General features: G+C 41.1%; 1 protein-coding gene across 3 annotated transcripts in view; it reads left to right on the plus strand.

Annotated features, from left to right (window-relative positions):
- The first annotated feature begins 730 nt into the window (after positions 1 to 730).
- TMEM181 (transmembrane protein 181) overlaps positions 731 to 22691 on the plus strand; it is a 34042-nt gene continuing 12081 nt past the window's right edge. The window contains exons 1-8 of one of the 3 annotated variants that reach the window (XM_056487231.1): positions 8059 to 8167; positions 8889 to 9032; positions 12752 to 12855; positions 16750 to 16805; positions 18009 to 18099; positions 18663 to 18781; positions 19812 to 19931; positions 21854 to 21934. In XM_056487231.1, coding sequence (XP_056343206.1) covers positions 12762 to 12855; positions 16750 to 16805; positions 18009 to 18099; positions 18663 to 18781; positions 19812 to 19931; positions 21854 to 21934 — 561 coding nt within the window. In that variant the 5' untranslated portion in view covers positions 8059 to 8167; positions 8889 to 9032; positions 12752 to 12761. Of the gene's footprint in view, positions 916 to 8058; positions 8168 to 8888; positions 9033 to 12751; positions 12856 to 16749; positions 16806 to 18008; positions 18100 to 18662; positions 18782 to 19811; positions 19932 to 21853; positions 21935 to 22691 lie in introns of those variants that run through there. The other 2 variants (XM_056487229.1, XM_056487230.1) reach the window with 2 other exon arrangements.

Below are 22691 nucleotides of genomic sequence, written 5' to 3' on the forward strand. Positions count from 1 at the left end.
CAAGGGTAACAGCATTTTTGCTTTTAATACAGATATCATCACTGCCATTTGTTAGTGGAAATTAAGGCTTCAATTGATTGAATAATTTAAACGAGTTTAAATGTGAATTTGTTTATGAAGGAAAGTTTAATATGAATGAAGCTAACATGGCGCTCTGTAAACTGACTAGAGTTCAGCTCAGAGTTTCTAGATTTAGACAATATAAACAGCATCATTCTTCGTTTTGGATGATTTACAGCGTCATGACCATGAAAAATAAATTTAGCATAGGGTTTCATTTACATACCTGCTGCGTTGGGGAAAAGAAACAATAAAAATCAAGGCATTTATTTCACATAGAGCTGGTATGCTTTTGAGAACAAAGCAGTTTTATTAAAAAAATAAAATAATAAAAGAGATGTTTTTAGCAGAGGTAACGCGAGCCCGTTGCTCACGTCCCGCACGGGCCGCCCCTCTCCGTGGTGCTGAAGCGGCTCTGGCGGCCCCGAGGGCGCGGGCCGTGCGCGGAGAGCCCGCCCTGCATCCCCCGCCCCTGCATCCCTGCTGCTGCATCCTCCATTCCTGCATCCCTCATCCCCGCGCCTCCCGCGCTGCATCCGTGTCCGCTGCCTCGGCCCCTTCGCCCCCTTCCCTGCCTCCCTCTGCCCGCATCCCCCGCTCCCGCATCCGCTCCCCCGCCCGCTCCCGCTGCGGCTCCCGCGCCGCCCCGCCCGCTCCCGCAGCGCCGGGCGGGCTCCGCCGGGGCTCCATGGCGGAGCGCGGCGCCTGAGCCGGCCTGCGCGGCATGGAGGCGGAATTCGCCGCCTTCGGCAGCCCGCTGTGCGGCGAGGTCAAGCGCTTCTGCCGCCGGGTGCGGGAGACGTACCGGGAGATCCAGGAGGACCTGACGCCCTACAAGGATGATCGCTACTACCGGTACTGCCGGGCTGGGATCGGGGCGAGGGGGGTTGGGTGCCGGGCATCACACGAGGATGAGCGCCCGGGTCCCGCAACCCGGCCCGGGGCTGCTCACCCTGGGGATGTGCTCTGGCTGCCTCCAGACAGCCCCGCGCACTCTTCCTGCCCTCACCTGTTAGCACCTTGATAGGCAATTCCATCCGCGTCCCTCTGTGCCACTGCCGTAGCAAGCGAGGGGGGTGTGCCCTAGAGGCAGCCGCGAAACAATCCTGGAATAGGATAAAAATAGATTAGGAAAATGGGAGTGGTTAGCAAAGGTTGAGATTAGAAGGGACAGATAGACTGCGTGGGCTACACCCACATTTCTTCTGAGCCTTGCCCTGTCTGCTGTTTCCTGACTGACCAGTGATGGCTGGTGAGTACGGATGGTTTGAGACAAGGCTAGGCAGGGCTCCAAGGATGTTGGACACCTGTATTATAAATGAAAAGAATTTTAGAATTGGAGGAAGGTTCTGAAAAAGTAGAATGAACATCGGGAGAAACAGGTGCCAGGAACTATGTAGAGAATGGGTGTTGTTCAGCCACACAAATGCAAATTGGGGAACAAACAGTTATATGACATTTTTGTCTAAAAAGCGTATAGAGCTTGTAATCTTTTATAAAATAACCTCTTTCAACAATGGCATTGTCTTATACACGTGAAGAAGGTAAATGTACAGCAGAAACATAAAAAAGCAGAAACATGTGAGAATTACAGCACCTACTTTAGTCAACACTCCAGATCTTAGTGCAAGCTATGTCCAGTTCTGAACACCACACTTTAAGGGCCTATCAGTGGAAGAGAAGATAAGACAGAGATCTGGATAATCAAAAGTCTCAAAAACATAGCTTTGAGGAAAATTTGAGAATTTCTCTAAAGAGAAACTTCATGTTCATCTTGGACAAAACATTATAGAGTAATATAAACTGAAGCAAGAAAACTTCTTGTTAGACATCAAGGAAAAAAATCTGAATGGGAAGAATGAGAAAACACTACAATAAAGGATTATCCAGAGAGACTCTAGCATCTCCATCATTGGATGGAAATGGAAGCTTCAAAAATTTCTGACAAACACAAGCCAGGAAAGTCTTAGAATTGGCAGATGCTGTCCTAAGACAGAAGGAAAGATGAGGTACCTTGTAAGGTCTTGTCCAGCTCTATTTTACTGTGTATCTGGGCAGTCTGCTTCTCACAGTGCCCCAACTGTTCTGCTTAAGTCAATTGACTTCAGTATGTGTTTTTTCCCAGTGAAGGGGCAGGTGGTCCATTAGATTGAATTTGTCTCATAATTCACAAGACTAGAGTCACAGAGCTTGGAAACACTGCCTCACAGCTTGGCAGAGTCTAATAAAACCATGCTCTTTCCTGGCAAAACAGGCTCCTTGCACTTGAGTGTGGTGTGAGAAGCCATGGAAAGTGATAAGGAGTGATGGAAATGTACCTGTGTCATCTGGCAGCATAATAAGGAATACTGGCACTAGACTGGAGAAAGAGGGGAGACATTAACTTGTGGAGTTAACAAATAAGAGGTCATGGGAGAGGCATGTGTTCAGCTTTACTTCCAGAAGAATCTTGTGCTCTTCAAGATAAACTGTAATTAATTCATTTTTATGATCTTAAGAGCGTATGGAGGCAATTCCCTGCATTGAAAAGAGAAGAAGCTACCACAATCACATGAGCTTGTAGAGTTAATGCTAGATTGCCCTCTCTTCAGTGACAATACCCCCAGGAGGTATCAGCTGCCGGTCATCTAGAACGACATGGAGTAATACTGAACTCTTAGCATGGAAATAATATTTCCTGACTTACAAGTCATGCTTGTATTTCTGTGCATTCCCAAGATCTTAACCTAAGTGACCTGGTGTAAAGTGAGTTTCTGTTTCTGCCACTGCATACGTGCTGTTCTGGTGAGTGTTTCCATTCAGCACTATGGATGCATTTAGCAATGGCGCCTTGCTTTTTAGATTCCTGCTGTGGAGGAGGGTTCCTTGATGCCACCATGCATTCTTCTTACAGGCAACTTTCACTTAAGAAGGAGAATTAGATTCTTGATCCTCTTGTCCATCTTTGTTTTACTGAGGATATTTGGTCAGGTTATAAATGATGTAAATGAGCACATTCTGGGATGTAACGTAGAGACTTACTGCTCTGACAGAAGAAAGAATTTTGGAAATTTGACAAAGAAAATGCTGTGTGGCTTGTCTTTACTTCAAACCAAGGTGTTTCTCTAAAATAATCAGGTTACTAAAAGCAAATATCTTATACTAGACCAAAAAAAAAAAAAAAAAAAAAAGAAAGGACATAGATGGTAAAACCATATAAAAGCATGTGTTTTCCCTTTCACTCTTCTCTGAGTACCAACCAGAAAACACAAAACTGGAAAGCTTTGAAGCAGAGCTGATACAGAAATGGAAAAATACCAAGCAGTCAGACCCCTTCAGTCCCCTTTGTGACCCTTGACTCAGGAGTGCTTGCTGTAAGCTGTGCTGTATGTACTTATCTTTAGTGGCAAGGGACTCATTTCAAGGGAATGACCTAGCTCAGAGATGGCTGACAGAGCTGTAATCCCAAGTAAATGTCATCTCGTGTCACAGATGGCTGAGTAATTTCTGATTCAGTTCTGAGGCCATCCCAGCTTAGTGACGGATTTTGGTGATGTTTTCCTTTAACACACAGTGCTCTTGAAGATATGGTCCAGCAGCTTTCTGTGAGCAGCCTGTTCTCTGGACACAGGGCACAACTAAGAATGGCAGACTCCTTGGCCATCCCAACTTATGTCATCCTCACTATGCAGAGTCCCACGGCACTCATTCACACTATAGAGATAGAGGGGTGTCCACATTAGTGAGTTTGATCTTTCCAATACCCCAGAACAGTCTGTACCTTGTGCCTCCTGGTGTATTTCCCCATGAGAAAGAGCTACTTCACTCAGTCACCTGGGAGAGACTGAGAGATCAGGGCTAGCCATGGCCCAGCACAGTGATGAACCCCATCTATCTAGGTTAGGGATTCCCTAAAGGAAGACACGGCACTGCATGGTGTGCTTCTCAAAGAAACTGTGTATTTACAGACTAGTAGGCACGATATTCAATAAACTCACTGATAACCCAAGCACAAGGCTGGGCTGGACTCAGTGCACTGAAGATTACTCTGTGGTACACCATGTGGTGCTTAGAGCAGTAGATAAGCTCAGAGAAGGCAGAGGAGAAAAAGTGTTACCCTATCCCATGGGTCGTGTGGACTGCCATAAAGCACATCAGATTTATTGCAACTACTTCTGGACAGCTCTAATCTATACTTCTGAAAAAATGCTCCAAACAAGCCCCTTGAATGAACAGTTTGTTCATTTTTCTGGTGTCTCCCCCTCCCACTCCAACATGTTCCTTCTGGCTTTAGCATGTCTCCTGGCTGGGATGGCAGGGCAGGGAGAGCTGGCAGAGGGCTGGCAGATGACAACTCCCCTGCTTCCCAAAGCTATTTTGAGTAGACTATTTGGTATGAAAAGAGCTTAGTACTAAAGTTACTAAAACACATTTTTATCTCTTTGACATGCTAGCAGTGAGATACCAAAGCTTACCATAAGACACCAGGCTTCCCAATCAGACAGATGTTTTTCAGTAGGAATTTCATAACTCTATCACCTAACTGATGTTGAAGAGTTCAGCTTGCTGGAAACATTTTGATAGGAACTGAAGTGTCTATCTGATAGACAGGAGAGAGAAGGAGGGTGGCCAAACTGTGGTCTGACATCAGAGTTGCATAACTGCAACATGGCATTCCTGAAAAATCAATTTCTAGGTTAATGAAAATGTCCCACAGGCCAATCAGCTTATACAGGGAAGCACAGTGTTGATGCTGAATTTAGTAATAATACCCAGAGACTGAGATGACCTACAATCTGCCCTGCTTTAAACAAGGGATAAATTTTAAACTTCTATCATATGACATTTTGTACATTAAAAAAAGACTATATATAGGACATCACGAAAAGTCTTTTTTAACTTGCATCTTTAATTAATGTTTGATGTTACATAGACAATCTTCAAACCATGTGGGAAAATTTCATTGACTGTGATTCTACTCCTTTGGCAAAAAAGACCAGAGAAAAACACATCATTTGACTCAGCAATAAGGAGAAGCTGTTCATTTTTCCTTAGAAAAGAAATTTGAAGTTGCCAGAAGATAAAATATACATTTCTTCACACCTGAAAATCTTCTACCAGGGCTCAAAGTGCAAGTCTGTGAGAAGCCATGGGGTCAATAAGACCTTATTGGACATCTGCAGTCAAATTCCTGGAAGGTTCATGCTTCCTTCTGCCTTGACCCAGGCAGGATCTTCAGTGGCTGCTTTGAGCCACAGCTGGTACCCTTCTCTCATTCTTTCAGGGTCCTGGCAATTGAAAGAATGTGAACTAACAACCCCAATGTGAAGTTTATAGCTAGGGCAGGAATGAAACAGAGAGAGGAGGATGAGACTAACACTGTAGCTTCATGATTGCTTTAAGCTGCCATAAGCTGGCTCTGTGGCTGAAAGAAGCCATCCTAGCTCTCATTTCCCTGGTCACACATTTCTGCTCTCTTCCTCACCTGCCCACAATTAATCCTTTATCTGCACAGTGACTGAGAAATTGATTCCTAAGTGACCTTTAACTCAGGTGATTTCCATTTTAGGATTCACCAGTCTACTACATTAACACGAGTGCAGGCAAAATTCAAAGAGCTCCAGCTAGAGAGAGGCTGGATTTCACCTGCTGTCACTGAAGCTGTAGGTGTGAGCCATGAAAGTGTAAACTGGCCATAAAAGTACAGCTTTAGTCCTAAGATGGTCAGTATAAGTAGAATCCCAGCTGAGTGAACATTCAGCCTCTTATTCATAGTTCTCTTGCAAGCCTCATTCATCACACACCCTACAACAGATGAGGCAGACAGCAGCTTCTTGCACTGTTTCATCCCAGAGCAGGTCAGACAAGGCACTGAGTGGCATCTTCTTGGAAGAAGGACAGTGAGACTGACTGACCCTGTGGAGAGAGAGGAGTTTCACAGCGTCTTCTCTCCAAATGTTTAGTTTGTAAACTCAGTGCAAAAATTTTCACAAAAAATAGCATGCAATGTACATGTCTATACTGTATTCATAACCCTTTGAGAGTTGGTAAAAGAAAGATGGCAAAGAGAAATCTGGTCCCATGGCTAAGTGAAGTGAGCTGGATTTCAAGCTCTGCCACCCACACTGTTCTCCAAGTGACTTTTGGCAAGGCTCAGTCTCTCTGTGCTTCATGTTTCCTTCATACTCAATGAGAAGAACATACTTTTGGTTTGAGGACAATAAATTCATGTTAGTGAGATGTCTGACTGCCACAAGGATTGGAGCAGTCCTTGGAACAGCTCAGTTGCGTGCACATAAATGGAAGTGAACTGCAGAGTCAAAACTCCCAGAACATTGGGAATGGTCACAGATGGTGTAAGTACCATTCCATCATTTCCTGGCCAGGGAGAACTTGTTGGAGAAGCTTGAAGTGTGCTGAAAGCAACACAATGCATGTCATAGTCATCCATGACCTAACGACCATTGTGGCTTGGCAGTGATAACTTGTTCTGAACAGATTTTGCTGTCCAGTCTTAGGACTTTGAACAGAAATTCAGAACAGAAATCCAACTTTATCTAACTTTATTTAACGTTGTGCAAGAACAAAACACTGTTAGGTATGAACTAGAGATTTTTATTACCTGGTGTTTTTAAAGTAGTTTCTTACTTCTAGGATTTGATTTCTGTTGCTCATGAACTGACTGAATTCTCTGCAAACACAATACATCAATTGCATTCCTTGAATGCCACAAAGCTTTGTGAAGGTGACTGCAGTGACAGCATTTTAACGCCACTGAAAGAGCTGGTAAACAAAATAATTTACAACCCAGGTGGCATTAAGCATGTGCATGTTCAGCATGGATATGTCACATTGGGCCTTCTGCCTAAAATGGATGGGTTTAGACTGGATTCAGAACCACCTCTCTGTCCTAAGTATTTTGTTTATATGGTTAAATTTCCCTCTGCTGCCTGTGGTTACTACTACTACTATAGCACAAGCTGATAAAGCACACTGGAAATGTGGAGAATACTGCTGTTATCCTGCCACAATAACACATTTGGCCTCATAACCAACAGTATGAAGTTTAACTAGACCAAGTGCTGGGTCCTACATCTCGGCCACAACTCCATGCAATGCTTCAGGCTTGGGGAAGAGCAGCTGGGAAGTGGGCTGGCAGAACAGGACCTGAGGGTGCTGGTGACAGCAGCTGAACATGAGCCAGCTGTGCCCAGATGGCCAAGCAGGGCAATGGCATCCTGGCCTGGATCAGCAATGGTGTGGCCAGCAGGAGCAGGGCAGGGATTGCCCCCCTGTACAGCACTGGTGAGGTCACACCTCAAATCCTGTGATCAGCTCTGGGCTTGTCACTACAAGGACACTGAGGGGCTGGAGCTAGTCCAGAGCAACAGAGCTGGTGAAGGGTCTGGGGCACCAGGCTGATGAGGAGCAGCTGAGGGACATGGGGCTGTTTGGCCTGGAGAAAAGGAGGATCAGGGGAGTCCTCATCAGTCTTGCCAGCTTCCTGAAGGGAGACTGCAGCCAGCTGGGGCTCGGCCTCTTCTCCCAGGGAACCAGCAACAGCACAAGAGAAAACGGCTTCAAGATGCACCAGAGGTTCAGATTGGACATTAGAAGGAATTTTTTCACGGAAGGAGTGCTTAGACATTGGAACGGGCTATCCAGGGAGGTGGTGAAGTCACCACCTTTAAAGGTGTTTAAGGAAAGACTGACGTAGCACTCCGTGCCATGGTGTAGCTGACGCGGTGCTGTTAGGTCATAGGTTGGACTCCATGATCTTGGGAGTCTTTTCTAACCTAACTGGATCCCTGATTCTGTGCTACTGTGATTTTGAACCCGCAGCGCTCGGCAGGCCAGGACCAGCCATGTGCCGGCGCTGCAAGCCGGCTCACCAAGGATAAGCCGGCGCTCAGCGCAGCGCGGCGCGTGTCCCCTCGGGCTCGCCGTAGCTCCCCCCCCGCTCCCCTGAGCTGCCCCGCGGCCGGGGCGCGGCGGGGCCCGTGACGTGTGCAGGGCCGCGTGGCGGCCGCGCGGTGACGCACGCGGAAGGCGTCGCGCGGCGCCGGCTGTGCCACGGCGGCGCGCGGAGGAGGTGCCGGCAGCGCGCGCGCGGCGCCGCGATGGAGCCGTGAGTGGGGGCGGGGAGCGGCGGGGGGCGCGCGAGCCTGAGGGGCGCCGGTTCGCCCGGGTCCGCGTCCGGGGCCGGGGCCGGGAGAACAAACTCCTTTCGCTGAGGGAGGAGCTGAGGGTTGTCATTCACACAATCACAGAATGAGCCGCTTGGAAGGGACCGCGGTCATTGGCCGTCTGGTCCTGCTCGGGCAGGGTCAGTCCTAGAGCGCGCGGCACGGGATTGTGTCCGGACGGGTCCTGAGTATCTTCAGGGAGGGAGGCTCCTCAGTCTCTTCGGGCAGTCTGAATCGAATTCGGTTATACACGCTATCCTCGTTAAGGAAATCGGCTCGCCGAGGGTTAAATGAGTGTTTCTGAGGTTGTGGTTCGCCACTCGGAGCCCCGAGGGTGACTGCCCTTTTCTTTAGAGGAGCGCTGTGAGTTCGCCTTTCAGATGGCGAATAAAACCTCCCCCCACTCCCGGCATCTCCACTCTCAAGTTGTTTGTTAAAGGAAAAAGAAAAACTTGTTTTCCCGGGTATTTCTTGGCATGGACAGAGCCATAGCAGTGATTAATTATTCAGACTTAAATGAATACAACAAACAACAACTGAAAAACCAAAAAAGCCAAACCCGCCCCGTGCACACGTACAAATATAAAGCATAGCCACGTTTATCTGTCGGTTGTCGTGTAGCAGTTCTGTATAGTGCTGATAATTTTATGCCTCTTTATGTAGGCGTGTGCTGCCTCATTAGCCATTAACCCTTCTGGAATACATTTGCAAGAAGAAATTCAAGGTCTTCTGAGGGACACCGAAGCAAGCAATGTCTTTAAACCATGAGCAAGTGCAGGGTGTATGGATAGCCCCAGTACTGTGAACGTAGGTAGCATATATAATTATTCAAATCAAAGTGGGTTTGATGGTTCTATTTGGGAGTGAGCCTAAAATAGAGAAAAGCAGTTGGAGGCAGAGATGTTGAGGCTAGGATTTCAGAAAAGCTGCTGCACATAAAAGCGAGTTATTTCTGATTTTAAACTTAATCTCAGTTTTGCCACAGCTTTCCCTTCTTTAAAGTCAGCCTTTAATGAAAACTGTTATATAACCATTTTTCATGATGGTCTTCATTAAAGATTTTGTTGTACAGTCATGAGAAGTGATTTGAAGATGAGGAATATCCTGAGAAATGTTTTGCTGAACCTTTTGGGACAAAACTTTGCTCCAAAAGCAAGATGTAAGCCACCTTTACATCTCACATATGAAAGACTGAAACTGAAAGATTGCAGTTGTTATGAGTGTGTGTTCCCAAAGTGAACTCTGTCACAGGCTGCATGAGAGCAGTTTATTTTTACTGGCTGGTATTTGAGATGTCTGAGTATAATATTTGTCTGTATCTCACTGCTTTCTCCTCCTTTGCAGTCAGTTTCAAACATAAGTTAATTATAAACCACTCTGAGTTAGGACATAGCTGAGTGTATGTGGTAAAAGCTGCCTGAAAGACCTGCAGACAGTTGGATGGCTAGTCTTGAGCTTTCAACTGCTCTGGTTGGGCTGATTAAAGCATCTTCCACTTTGCCTGGTAAAGCAAAGCACAGTTCTTTACTTGTTTGAACAGGTGTGGTGCGTCCAGAGTGAGATCTTTTAAGATTTTCCCATAAATGTGTTTCCAACATTCCATTCTTTATTGTACGATAGTGGCTGTCAGTGGGACATCATACATTTGCTTATGTATATTCATAAACTTTATATAATCTCTTTCCAAAAGGCAGGTGTTGTACAGTGAACTTATGGGATGGTGGTTTTACCTGCTTTGTAGGTCAGCTGATGATAGGTGCAACTTAAAGCTACACAAGGAAGTTCTGTGACTGTGGTGAGGGGCAGTGAAGCATGCATCACCTGATAGGAATGCTGTAAATTGTTGTTTGCCCTCATGAGAAATGCAGTTAAGATTTGGCTGAGTTCTTACATTTGCTGTTAAATAAAAGTGTCCGCATTGTCTGACCGCTAAAGCAGCTCGTTCAGTCAGTGGCTCAAGTGAGACTTGAGTACCGGTGTGAATGAAAGGAAAACATGGAGTGTGTCCCTCCTGTCTGTGCCTCCACTCTTGGCTGGGTACAACATCTCTGTTGGTAGGTAGGTGTACACCTGCTCATTCTGACTATTAGGTGTTGCACCATCTGGAGAGCAGCTGGAATAAAGAATGAGCCAATGTCTGGAACGTGTTTCTTCAAAAGTTCACAAGTACATCTGCTCTGGCTTGTGAGGAAACCAAGGTGCTAATTGCCAGTGTTTGTAACACTCTTGGCTGGGTGAGGAGCTGGTGGCTTTCCTGTAAGGAGGAAGGGAAGCTGCTTTTCACAATCACGTCATGCATTTTGAAATGTCTGCAAAAACTTTGAAATTAGGAAACTTACCAGAAGAACGGAGAACATGCACAGCAAGTCAGAACTATTCTGCATCAGCCTGTAGCTGTTAAGTGGATGCCCTGATGTGTGCTGTTCAGAACAGCACAAGTGTATGTTGTGTTTTACTGCAAACATTATATTCTTCCAGTTGTCAGCTGTGCTCAACCCATGGATTTTCCTGTGTTGAGAGATTCTCAGTATGTGCTGTGAAGCATTTGGTATTCACTTGAACTCTTACAGTAAATTTAGGCATGTCCATGTTTTATGTTTTTATATGTGAGGAATTTTCTTGTTAAGATTAATGCTTTGGTATCTCAAGATAATATCCCATACTTGGTGTGCTTAGGTAGACAGGGAATACCAGGTCATCTGTGGAACTGAAGGAGACCCTGGAGCTGATAGAAAATTGAACCTTAGTTAGTTGTTTTAGTACTAGTACAGATTTAATAGCTTTAACATGGTTTAAGTGCATGAAGGCTGAGGTTTTAAGACATTGATAAAAGAAAAATACTGCAGTTACATCTCTGCAAAAGTGTGTGCAAACAGAGTCTGATTTGAAATGCCTCTATTAATTGGTGTTTTTAAAAGTCAGCTTCAAATCCCATTTGTCTGTGAGGCTTCTGTGGGATGAACTGACACTGCTTATGTAGTAATTACTTGATCATTTCATGTATGTTTTGCCTTTTTTGGCTGTACAATCAGCTGTTCTGACCTCTGGACTGATGCAGAGTTTCTGCTGTGTGTAAAGGTGTGTGGCAAGTATTTTGCAGGTGCTGTGCCTGGAGTCCTGTGCAGCCAGTTTGTGCGGACTTGTAACATTTGCAGTTACTTGCTTGCAGTTCTCCTTACTTCTGCGGAGATTTCCTTCCTTCCCCACCTCCTTTTTGTATTAATAAATTAAGATTTGAATCTCTCAAACTTTGCAGTAAAGAAATAATGCAAATTGGTTTTGGTAGTGCTTCATTTGGAGAAAATGCAGTGATTCTCAAAGAAAATAGAGGTTGTTATTATTAAATCCTTGCATTGGTTTAAACTGAATTGTTTGTTTTGATTTTAAGGGCTGCCATGCATGCAGCATATGGTATCTGGTCCCAAAGTTCAGGCTGGGCTTATGGGAAGGATTTCACCATCTTTCCTGCAATTCTTTGTTAATGTGGTGAACCAATAAGAGCACCATTCAGCTAGTGAAAAGATGAAAGACGTTTTATTCCAAGCTACAAGGGAGCACTGTCATTAAAGCCTTATGGTTTCATTTCTTTCCATGATGGTGCTCATACAAATTTATTGAAAAACACCGCTACCAACCCATCAGCCCCTCTGTTTTATACCTTTCCCATATAAACTGTATAGATTCCTATGATCATACCTCCTCAAACAGCAGTAGAAAGTCAGGTATGTGGTGGCTCAGTTCTGGCATAACTCAAGAGGAAATGGTGGCTGTACTTTGAAACATGGTGGGTTTGTCCACCTTATGTAGGATTAGTTATTTGATCATATTTCTGTCTAACAGAACTGGAAGTTACCTGTTTTTCAGGGAATGCAATTGGTATTTTCAATGCTCACCCACACCCCACCCCCTTGTTTTGTCTAACCTAATGATAGCCACCAACGTGAAGTGCAAGAAATGTCATTGTTTGTATGTGTATTTGTATTTAGGTGTCCAGTTGTAAACTTGATTTCAAGTTTTTATTTCCCAAGCTTTGGTGGAGCTCAGACAAGAATTCAAAGCCTGAGAATCCATATCTAGCAGATTTGGAGTTCTGCCCTACTCCTTGTTAGGGATGATCCTGCAGGGTTGAAGTACATTTATAGGGTATGGACAACAGGTATAGTTTACCTGCCAGATCCTATGACATAGGGTCTTGTATGTTTAAGTTATTAATGTATGAAATAACAAAAATATATTTTCTCCCTTTAAGAAATGTTTTCTATTGCTTGAGTTCTAGGACAATAGAAAACCCTAGCATAAAAAAATGGGCACAATTCATACATTTTGGAGGTGTATGTGTACATATATATGTTTAATAATTCCTGTTATCTTTGCTATGAAGCAGCATTAATATCTTTTTTCTTAGTGTTACATGTTACCTCAGAGTTTGATTTAATTTTCTTTGTTGGAGAATAAAGGGGCAGAAAATAAACCCCATTCAGAAATATGACTGACACTAATTCTATGGTTTCTTTTGTTTCCTGTAGGCTGGCCCCGATGCGATTGTATACACTGTCCAAAAGGCATTTCGTTCTGGTCTTTGTAGTATTCTTTATTTGTTTTGGTCTGACACTCTTCATAGGAATAGCAGGTAAAGATGTTCTCTTTTTAAAAGATTACAGTTCTCATATACTTTGTCTAAACTTATCGGTATTTACAAATGTGTTTAAATGCTAATGAGCTTACTGCTCCTGAGATGTCTGAGGGAGCATTAGTCTTGAACAGGGACAGGGAAACGTTTCTTGTGTCTCACTTTTTCATAGGAATACTACCTACAAAGACTTGGTATGTGCAACTGCTTTGCAGGGAGAGTCAATAAAATGAAACAATAGCAGCTTCATTTCAATGTAATTTTTCAGCAGACTGCTACATTATTTGTTTTTCTTTGTACATTTGTCTGTAAAATGGTAGTGCTAATACTTGATTTCCTGTGAGGAAACTGATAACTTTTTGTAAAGCCCTCTAAATGTTTGGGTGATAAATGCCATGTAAATACAAAATATTTTAGTGTAAAAACAAGAACTTCACTTGTCAAACATATATGAGCTTATGTCGCTGGTTTCAGAGACCTTTGTGAGAGTCCTGACATGACCTGGGAGGCTAAGCACATAGTGACTGGGTATTCATCCTGGAGATCAGAGAGATTTGTGGTAGTCTGGTCAACAAAGATGCAGTGTCACTAGGGAGTTGAAAAGCATAGGACCCTTCTTTATTTCATGCCAGAGAGCTTTTCCAGGGCTAAAACATACTTGAAAAATAAGTCAGTGTGCTCTCCTAGCAGGGTTAAATATACTAATACTCTGCTGTTGGGAGAGCTTTATCAATATAGAAGTCAAGTGACAGGGAGAAGGGAAAGGAGGGACTGGTACTCATTAAGCAACCTACCCCCTATATAAGAACTAGTTTAGGTTGTTACCATCTTCTTCTACTTTACTGCTGACTTCCACATCACTCAGTGTGTCCATTGGGTTCTCCTGTGCCCCTCTGTGACACTTTGTGACTTGTATGTTGGGTTGTTTCCACCTCTGCCACATCCATCACCTCCTTTAGAGTGAGAAGGGCTGCCCAGGCCTGGGAGCCATCCAGTACTGCCTGCCTTGGCAAGAAGGGTGGGTTAATTGGAGGCAGCTGTTTGAGCTTTTTATGCCCATCTGTTCCTTTTAGGCAGTACATTTTTCATAATAGCCTTCAATAATAAAATTTGTCTGTGAAATAAAACCTTCTTTCCTGCTGTATGATTTATTATAGCAGCTGAAGGTCTAAATAGGCTTTCAGTTCATAAAAGTTAACCACTGGTATTCCGGGACTTGGTGAAGGATGCTGAGGGGCATTATTTGGCCACTAAAATACTGCATAAACACATTTGCAAAAGTGCATTTTATGATAAAGGAAAAAATAAAGGAATTATTTAATTTAGTATTTGGCTTTAAAATTGAACCATATTTGTAGCTGTATACTTATACTGCCGGCCTGCAAGAAATGAAAGAAAGTTGTTTTATGTAAGACTGGGCAAAATGCTCCTGGAAGAGAAAACTGGGTGTTTTATTCTTAACCAGTAGCAGAACCTGAGAGGGAGCTGTGCTGATGTATTGTGCCTGCATGCAGAGTAATCTGATGATATGGTTACCTTTGGCCCAGGGGACTTGGCTGCTGTAAGCAGCACTTTGTCATCTGTACCATGCTGTGGTCCCAGGCCTTGCCTGTGATCCCCTTCAGGAGCTGGCGTGGCTGTGGGATTCTTGTCCTTGTAAGATTGGTTTGCTGGGCAGTTTGGCTAACTTAAATATTTTTAAAAGAATGCTGTTTACCTTGGGAGGAGACTCACTGAATAATTACTGTGATATTCCTCACGCTTTTGTTGACAGCTGTTTGCTTCCTGTGAATAGAAGGAGGTGCCCTAACAACAGCATGCTCCCTCATTAAAGGGTATAGTCTGAGAAAAGCTCACCAAACCCACTAAGTAAATTAAAGTGTGGGAGATACATCGATATTTTCTGTGCTACTTAAATATGCCATTGCCCACACTCAACATCTATACCTGCAGTTTGGGAAGCCTGGCAGAACTCTTGATTTTCATCTGAGAAATCAAGACAGTTTGATCAGAGATGGATGCTGCTCTTACAGTTCCTGTAACCCAAAACAGGCATAGATTTGGTCTTTTTTTCCAAGCTGCACTCACTTTCTTTCTCTTTTCACAATGGGTCTGTGTTATCTTTGGGTGAGACAAGTTCAAAGAAAGTCCAAGGTGCAAGATCTCATTTTCTAGAGCTGTGCAGTTCATCACCTCAGGGTGGTTCTTTGTCTTCATCTGTTATTATGTTAAGTGAGCACCACTGAAAGAAAAACAATAACTGTTTAAATTAGTCTCCATTTGTTAGTAACACAGCCATATCATCATTTTGTTTCAAAAGCTTTTATATATCACTTGCTAGAAAAGAAGCAGTTGTAGCACTAGGACTTCATTATTTGTTTGGTTGCTGTTCTTAAAAACTTTGTGATTTTTCTGTCCCAATATTGATTCATATCTTCCAGTAAAAAAAATAAAACCCCTAAAAAAGGCTTATTGTAATTGTTTCACCAATACTTAATTACTGTTTTGTGATGATTTTCCAACTGTGAACACCTACTAAAACTCAGTTTTGCTTTTTAAAACAAAAAATGCCTTTCAAAAATCTGGTTGAGAACTGAAAAGTTCAGTGATGCAGAACTGACTTCATAGGGAGTGGCTGTTAGGGATGTTCCACTGCAATTCTAATATGAAATTCTGGCTGTGATGGCTGAAATTCTTATTTTTTCCTTTTAAGTATGTAAGACGGTTAATGTTGTTACTGGAGTAGTTGTAGGATCCCAAGCAGTGCTGCATGCTTAGAGCTGTCATGACAGCTAACCTGTCTTGAACAGAGTGATCCCATGCTGCTTATTTATAAACTTCCTTGCTTTCCATTGTTTCTGTGTAGTAACTTTGAAGTGTTTCTCTGTATTAACTTTGAAGCAGGTGAGAAACTGCTTTTCTTGCACAATTTTTATTATACTGAGTTTATGATTGAATGAGCATATTTTGAGGGTTAAAAAATTCCATTGAATTGCCCAACCAGATATGCACAGGGAGAGACCCTTTGGACATAGGGATCTTCCTGGCCCAGATACAAGTGTATATGTCTTGCTCGTGTCCCTACCTGCTATACATCATCTCTCTGTGTGTTCACAACCTGCTGTATAGACACAGCAGGTGTCTATACTTTTCTATTCTTTTCCTGCTCTTCCCTTTCACTTTCCTGGTTTGGTCCTTTTGTGTTTTGTGTACAAAACATGCCCTTGCACCCTAAAGGGAAATTGTACCACTGTCTGAAATCACCTTATCAGGGGTTGTGCAGAAGATGGGGCTTTTCTCAGAGGTGCAACACAATCTGGGACACAAGAAATTCCAGTTAGATATTAGCAAATTTTTCTTACTGCAATGATGGTTAAATACTGGAACAGGTTTCCCAGACATGTTGTGGGAGTCTCTGTTCTTAAAGATGTTAAAGACTTAACTGGATGTGGCCCTCAGCAACCTGATCTAATTAAACAAGAGGGTTCTGTAGCTGAGTGCTTTCATGACTGCATTCCCATAAAATCTTGGGAGATATATATACATAAATAGATACAGATATATATGAATAAAAAACTACTACTAAAGTTGAAGTAGTTTAGAGTAGACATTGAGGGCTTTTGACGTGGAGTTCTTGATTTATAATTACTTTACATAATAATGTGTAGAAATACCATTAAGAGATGCTCAAAGGAACATGCAGGTCGAATTTATAAATTATATTGAAATATCCAAGTGCTTTACCCTTTATCTGAGACATCTGAAAAGTGATACTATTTACTATTTACCTGCTTTGCAGAGGGTATTTTGTACAGTCTTTTGAAAACCTATATTTACATCATCACTTGTATTTATACTTCAATTTTATTTTCTTTCTTCTTAAATATTGTTTAGGTCCTAATGTAATTGAAACTTCTGTAGCAAGAACTGACTTAAATAACAGCCTAAAGGTAAGAGTTAGTAAATATTGTTGGATTATATGAATGGCTTTAGGTGAGATTAGTAATGTTAAACATTTCCCTCCTTTCCCCCAGTTGTTTTAAATATTTAAACTTTTACTGCAGAATATCTTAGTGGTGCTTTCCGGTTTGAAGCTGAATATGCAGTATTGTACTGTTGCTGTGTAACTTCATGAACAGCCCAACAGCAATTTCTGGTCCTTTACTGTTGTGAGCAGGTCAGGTGAGATTTGTAGATGTTTCTGCACAGCAGTTTCTGATAAAGAAACACATGAATTTTTCCCTGGTGAATCAATGTTGGAGATTCTTGTAGGCGGTTGAGAAATAGAAATTGAGAACATGCATTGAAAAACAATGCACTTTGTGGCAAGTAATGCTATCCCTCTTGTGATTTCCCTTTCTATCATCTGTAAAGAAATATTTCGTGTTGATTTTTCACTATCATGTGACCAAGACATGGTAACTGGCTTCCTAAGAGGAACATTCACATGTTCTCAAGTGCTTTCATATTTTGGTTCTCAGTTCTTGCATTTTTGTTTGCCTAGCTCTTTAGTGTCAACCTAATATCTAAAGTATTTTTTGTGAAAGTACAAAAAAGGTTTTGTTGTGGGTTTTTTTCTAAAAGTATATTTTCTTTAAATACACTGGGACAGGATTTTACTTTTTCTTAAAGCATATCTTGATTTCAGATTAGAGAAGTCTTCCCTGCGTGTAGGTTTTATCTGTTAATGATACCTTTCATTCTATTGAACTTAATGTGAGATTTTTAGAAAACCTAGCGGAAAACAGTGGAAAATTTTTGTAATTATAGTTTAACAAGTTTAAAACTGTAGCAGGTGATGGCCCACAAATCTGACTTTTGATGTAAAGTGCTAGAAATTATTTCTTACATTCAGGCTAGACCTCGGAATTTTGTTTTTCATATCTGAACATTTTTGTTTTATTGCTGCTGCTTTTATGGGGTTTAGGTAGTTGTACCTTTCCTTATTTCAGTGCTTTGCAAAATGCATGTGCGTTTAAGCTACTTCTTTAGAAGGCTTCTGTGTGAACTGCTTATCATGTAGAGTAGCAGGTATAAATATCTTCTCAAAAACATTGTCACAAACATAATTAACATGCCTCTCATTATTGTAACTACAGATATGTCATGTAACAGTGTAAAGGCTGGTGCTAACCTTGTGGTTTTTTTTGCAGCTGAAGCCATTTAATTTAAGTTCACCACCACTGTCAACTTACAACCAGCAGCTGTGGCTGACCTGTGTGGTTGAGTTGGATCAGCACGATGGTGAGAATCTGACCTAATTCTCAGGAAACCGCTATAGCAACCTGTCTAATGTATCTTTAATTCCATCTGTCACACACATGATCCTGTTGCTTTCTGGCTGTGGTTGATGGGTTTTTCCTCTGATATGCTTTTCTTCCACTTCACCCCCTCTCCCCTGGTAAAGACATGGACAGCAAGTGATTGAACTGTAAGCAACAGGAGTAGGGGAAAGTTTGTTATTTTTGTAAAAACAGTAGTATCTAGATAATCTCTGTATTTCCTTCTTCATTTTGGCGAGAATTAGAAATGCAGATTGTAATGATACTGATTTTTCAATACAGCTTCCCTGTATATATGTGAGAAATACTGCATTGGTAGTTGTTAATCTGTCATCAAGATTCAGTATAGGGCTTGTGCTTTACTGCTTATGTATAAAAATACTGTACCCCTACTCCAATAATGTATTACTGGGTAAGGCTTATTAGTATTTGGATAGCATCTGTGTTTTAAATTATTTTGGAAATCTATTAGAGATTGAATTTCTGCATGTAGCAATAGATTTATGTTTTCTGTTTTAATTCCAGTATCTCTCAAGAAGAATGTGACTATGATAGTCAAAGTCCTGGGAGTGGTGAAGGATGGAAGCACACCATACGTTAATAATCAAGTTCACAATCGGACGAGATTACTCAGTTGTGCACAAGTATGTACTTGCTTAAACAAAACTCTGATGTAGTGCATCTTCTTTAAATCTGTGTGCATGCTACTTTACATTGCAAGTAAGAATGTACCTTTTAAACATATCTCAGGAAAGACTCTACGGGGCAGTTTTATTTATAATGGCAATGTAGGCAGTAATGCTGACAAGACACCTACCTGTCCATCATTTTTCTCTTTATTTCTGTGACTTGTGTCTGTTGCTGCTTAGAGATCCCTCTTTCTTCTTAGAGTTGCTCTTCGTCAGTAAAGCAATGAGTCCTGTTCAGTCACTTAAACAGGTTTAGCAGGACTGAAGAAAAGGATATTGTAGCAGAAGATTGGATTAGGGGTTCCAGAGGAAAGAAAAATCCTTCTCCAACACCTTGCAGAATCTGCTTGAAATCACCTGGCAACTGTGTTCTGAAAAAGCCAAATTTTTTGCAACTGAAGAAATGTTTGGAGATTCTAATATAATTTTCTCTGAAATTTTTAAGCTTACAGACATTGAAAACAGCTTCTCCAGATGCAAATCCTTTGGAAGGACATAGCTGAAGTTTTTTATGATAAGCATATATAGTAGATCAAGTGTTTTCTTTTTATATAGATATATGAAATTTGCAGAAATTAATAGTGCTCCTTTAGATTTAATTACACTAGCCAAGAGAGCAATATGCTTGGGTTTTCTCTTTCTTCCAGTTAAGTTTTGAAAATGAGTTAGTACCAGGCAGCCCCATCTCACCAGCTTATTTGGTTCCATCCTTGTGCTGCAAGTAGTTGCTGTCACCAGATCACGTGTAAAGTTGGTACTGTTTATTGTTTAGCCACTGATCCACCTGACTGACTTTATCAGTTTCTTCTGCTCTCTCTGGTATCTTTCAAGAAAGTCTTGATCTCTTGATTGAGATGGATGAGATGTATAATAAATATCATCAATATTGAACCATTTAGGAACAGGTTCTCCAACCTATACTAACAGTGTATATTCTGGAATAAATTGAAGACTTTTATGTACTATTCTCTTTGTGTGTTCACAGAAATGCAGTGAAATCATTGTTGCTCACCTGGGCTATCTGAACTACACTCAGTACAACATATTTGTTAGCTTTGAAGATCTAAACAAGTTGACAAATACCATCCAGAATATTACTTTCACAGTAAGTATGAAGATTTATACTATTAAAAGAAATCTCTTTAATGCTGTGGAAGTGTTTTAACTGTAACAAAAAAGTATCAGAATTTTGAAGATAAATAAAAAATGCATCATAATTATTTTTTTCTGTCACTACTAATGCCAGAGCTTTTATAGCAATTACTGTTAATAAGGGTCTAGACCAATTTTTTTAATTCTATAAGGAAAAAAAATTCTCTCAGTACTACTGCTACTGTACTCTGTAATAGATAAATTTAGTCTAAATGCTGGGAACAATAGGCAACCTAGATTAGAGACTCCAGTTTTCTGCATTTGCTTATAGAAATATTGCCTGTCTGCAGGATGGCATTTTTTTCAGCCTCTCCAGGAGGTGTATCTGAATTAGCAAAATTTTTCAGAATTCATAAAAGTGTGGGCTAGGAAGGTTTAACTAACTCAAAGAAAAATGAAGAGATTTTTAGGGGGGCACTGTGCTTATGAGGAAGAAAATTTTTTTTTTTCAGCTAACACAACTCTAGTTTACTAAAATAATTCACTCAAATTATCTCCAGTGGAATAAGTATCTCAGTTAATAGTGCTAAAGATTGTTTATAAAGCACTTTTATTCTGTGTATTGATTGCCTTCTGAAAGAAATTTAGAAACATTTGCATTGGGAGAAAAGGGAACTAAACCAAGTTTTTAATGCAGGTTTCTCTGGTATATTTACCTATGTATAGCATTTGGTGTGTCAAAGCAGGTAGCAACCAAAAATCTTAATGTAGAGGAAAAAATATTTTTAATAAACTAAATTAACTTTCTAAATATTAGTATTTTTAATACTCTAGTGCATAAAGCATATAATTAAAAATAAGCTCTAAGGGGAAAAACCCCTAGGCTCACAAACCCTTTATTTAGTCCCAGATTTCAAACAGAACAAAGTATTGGAACATTTACCGTTGTACAGTCTTTTTATCTTGCTTTACAGGCTGCCTTTAAGGCAGACCTATATGCAATCCCAAAGAAACTTCAACCCAAACTTTCCTGCAGCAGCTAAAATTGTCACGTTTATTTCATTATTACAGTTGTTTATGGTGATCTCAGTTGAAATCAATGGATTGCCTTTTGTATAATAGTTTTCTCTACATAAAATTTTCGTTCTACATTTGCAGTTTAAAAAGACAAGACAGAGGTTGAGAGATTTAATACATTGAAAGGTAAAGCTTCTGGTTCAGATGAGCAGAGCATATGTTGTGCCAGGGAGCTTACATTTCAAAAATGGCTTCATAAGCATGCCAGGTATGAGATAAATTGTCAACAGAGCGAGTTCATGCAAACTGACATGTTATAATGAATATTTATACCCTTCTAGTAATTAGAGTAGAAGAGGGAGGCTTTCCTCCTATATATAGATTTCTGTGTTTCTAGTAAGCTACTTATCTTTCCTTCCTTTACATGATTTTCTCTTTTTTGACTTCTAAGACAAATGAGTAAGCTTTAAGAAAATAAACTCCTTACAGGAAGTACCCCTGTACCTTTCTGACTTCTTAATAATCAATTTATGCATCTGACCTTGGTAGTACAGAGCAACACACTGGAGTTACTCATTTATTGGCATTCAAACTTTGATTGGAAGTGTAGTTGAAATCAATGAAGACTATCCCATTTGTCCTGAGAGTGCTTTAACATATGGCAGCTCTGAGTATGTTTTGAAGTGGCAGGATAAAAGAGAAGCAAGCCTATTAGGCTGCTTTGCTTATCTTTTTATCAGATAGTCCAGTGAGTACAAATTTATCTTTATTTTCCAATAGTGACTTACTGGAATTTGGTCATACCTTTAAATTTTGAAAAGCCACAGAACTTTTTAATATCTGCAATAAAATGCAAATTATTGCTGTTATATGTAGTCTGTCAAAATACTGCTCATTGGGCCTCCTGTTTTCTTGTAGTGGAAGACCTATAATCCAACCTTTTCACAAGTGGAGATATGGTTCCGATTTGTCTTTGTAGTTCTTACTTTCATGGTCACGGTAAGATTTTTTGCAGCTTTTCTGGAGTTTATTATGTAGGCGGCTGATAGCACTGCTCTGTAATGCTGTCTTTAGGAATTTAATGCCAGGCAGCAAAGTTGACATATCACTTAATGGGTGTAAAAATGTTTCTGAAATACTTATGTAGTTGCTGCCTTTATGTTTTTACAAGTATTGAAGGGGCATTAAGAAAATAGGATAAATGGGAAAACTTGTTTTTCTGCATTCTGGGTTTGGATTAAACAGAAAAAAAATTGCTTAGACAAAGAAAATTGTGATGAGTTGCTTTTGCAGTTTAGGTAGGCTCAGGAATAGGATGGCTGGAGTGTGGGCTGTTTGACCTTGATCTAATATTAAAGTTATCACTGCCTTGCATGTGAGGATGGGCCAGATGACCTCCAGAGGTCCCTTACAAACTAAGTTGTGCTATGTTTTAGATGATGTCTCCTGTCTAACCTGTCTTGGCTCCTGGAAAGAAGTATTTGGAAAAAAAATACAACATAAATGCAGGATTTTTGATTTTTCAGAGTAGAAACACCAAAGTAGTGCATGCTTCCATAGCATTTTTCTTGCAGATGATGTTGCTTAAGTACTTGTGACTATAAAATGCAATCTGCTTTTTTTAAAAGTGAGTTCAAGTGAAAATCATTAATAGTGTGTAACCAGTAACAAGGCAACATGTTTTTTTTTTTTTCACATGTTGTTGATTTTCATGTACTGGCTGGTTTACTTCTCAGTTTGCTTGAGAAATTACATA

Source organism: Oenanthe melanoleuca, chromosome 3 (assembly GCF_029582105.1).
Source record: "Oenanthe melanoleuca isolate GR-GAL-2019-014 chromosome 3, OMel1.0, whole genome shotgun sequence".
NCBI lineage: Eukaryota > Metazoa > Chordata > Aves > Passeriformes > Muscicapidae > Oenanthe > Oenanthe melanoleuca.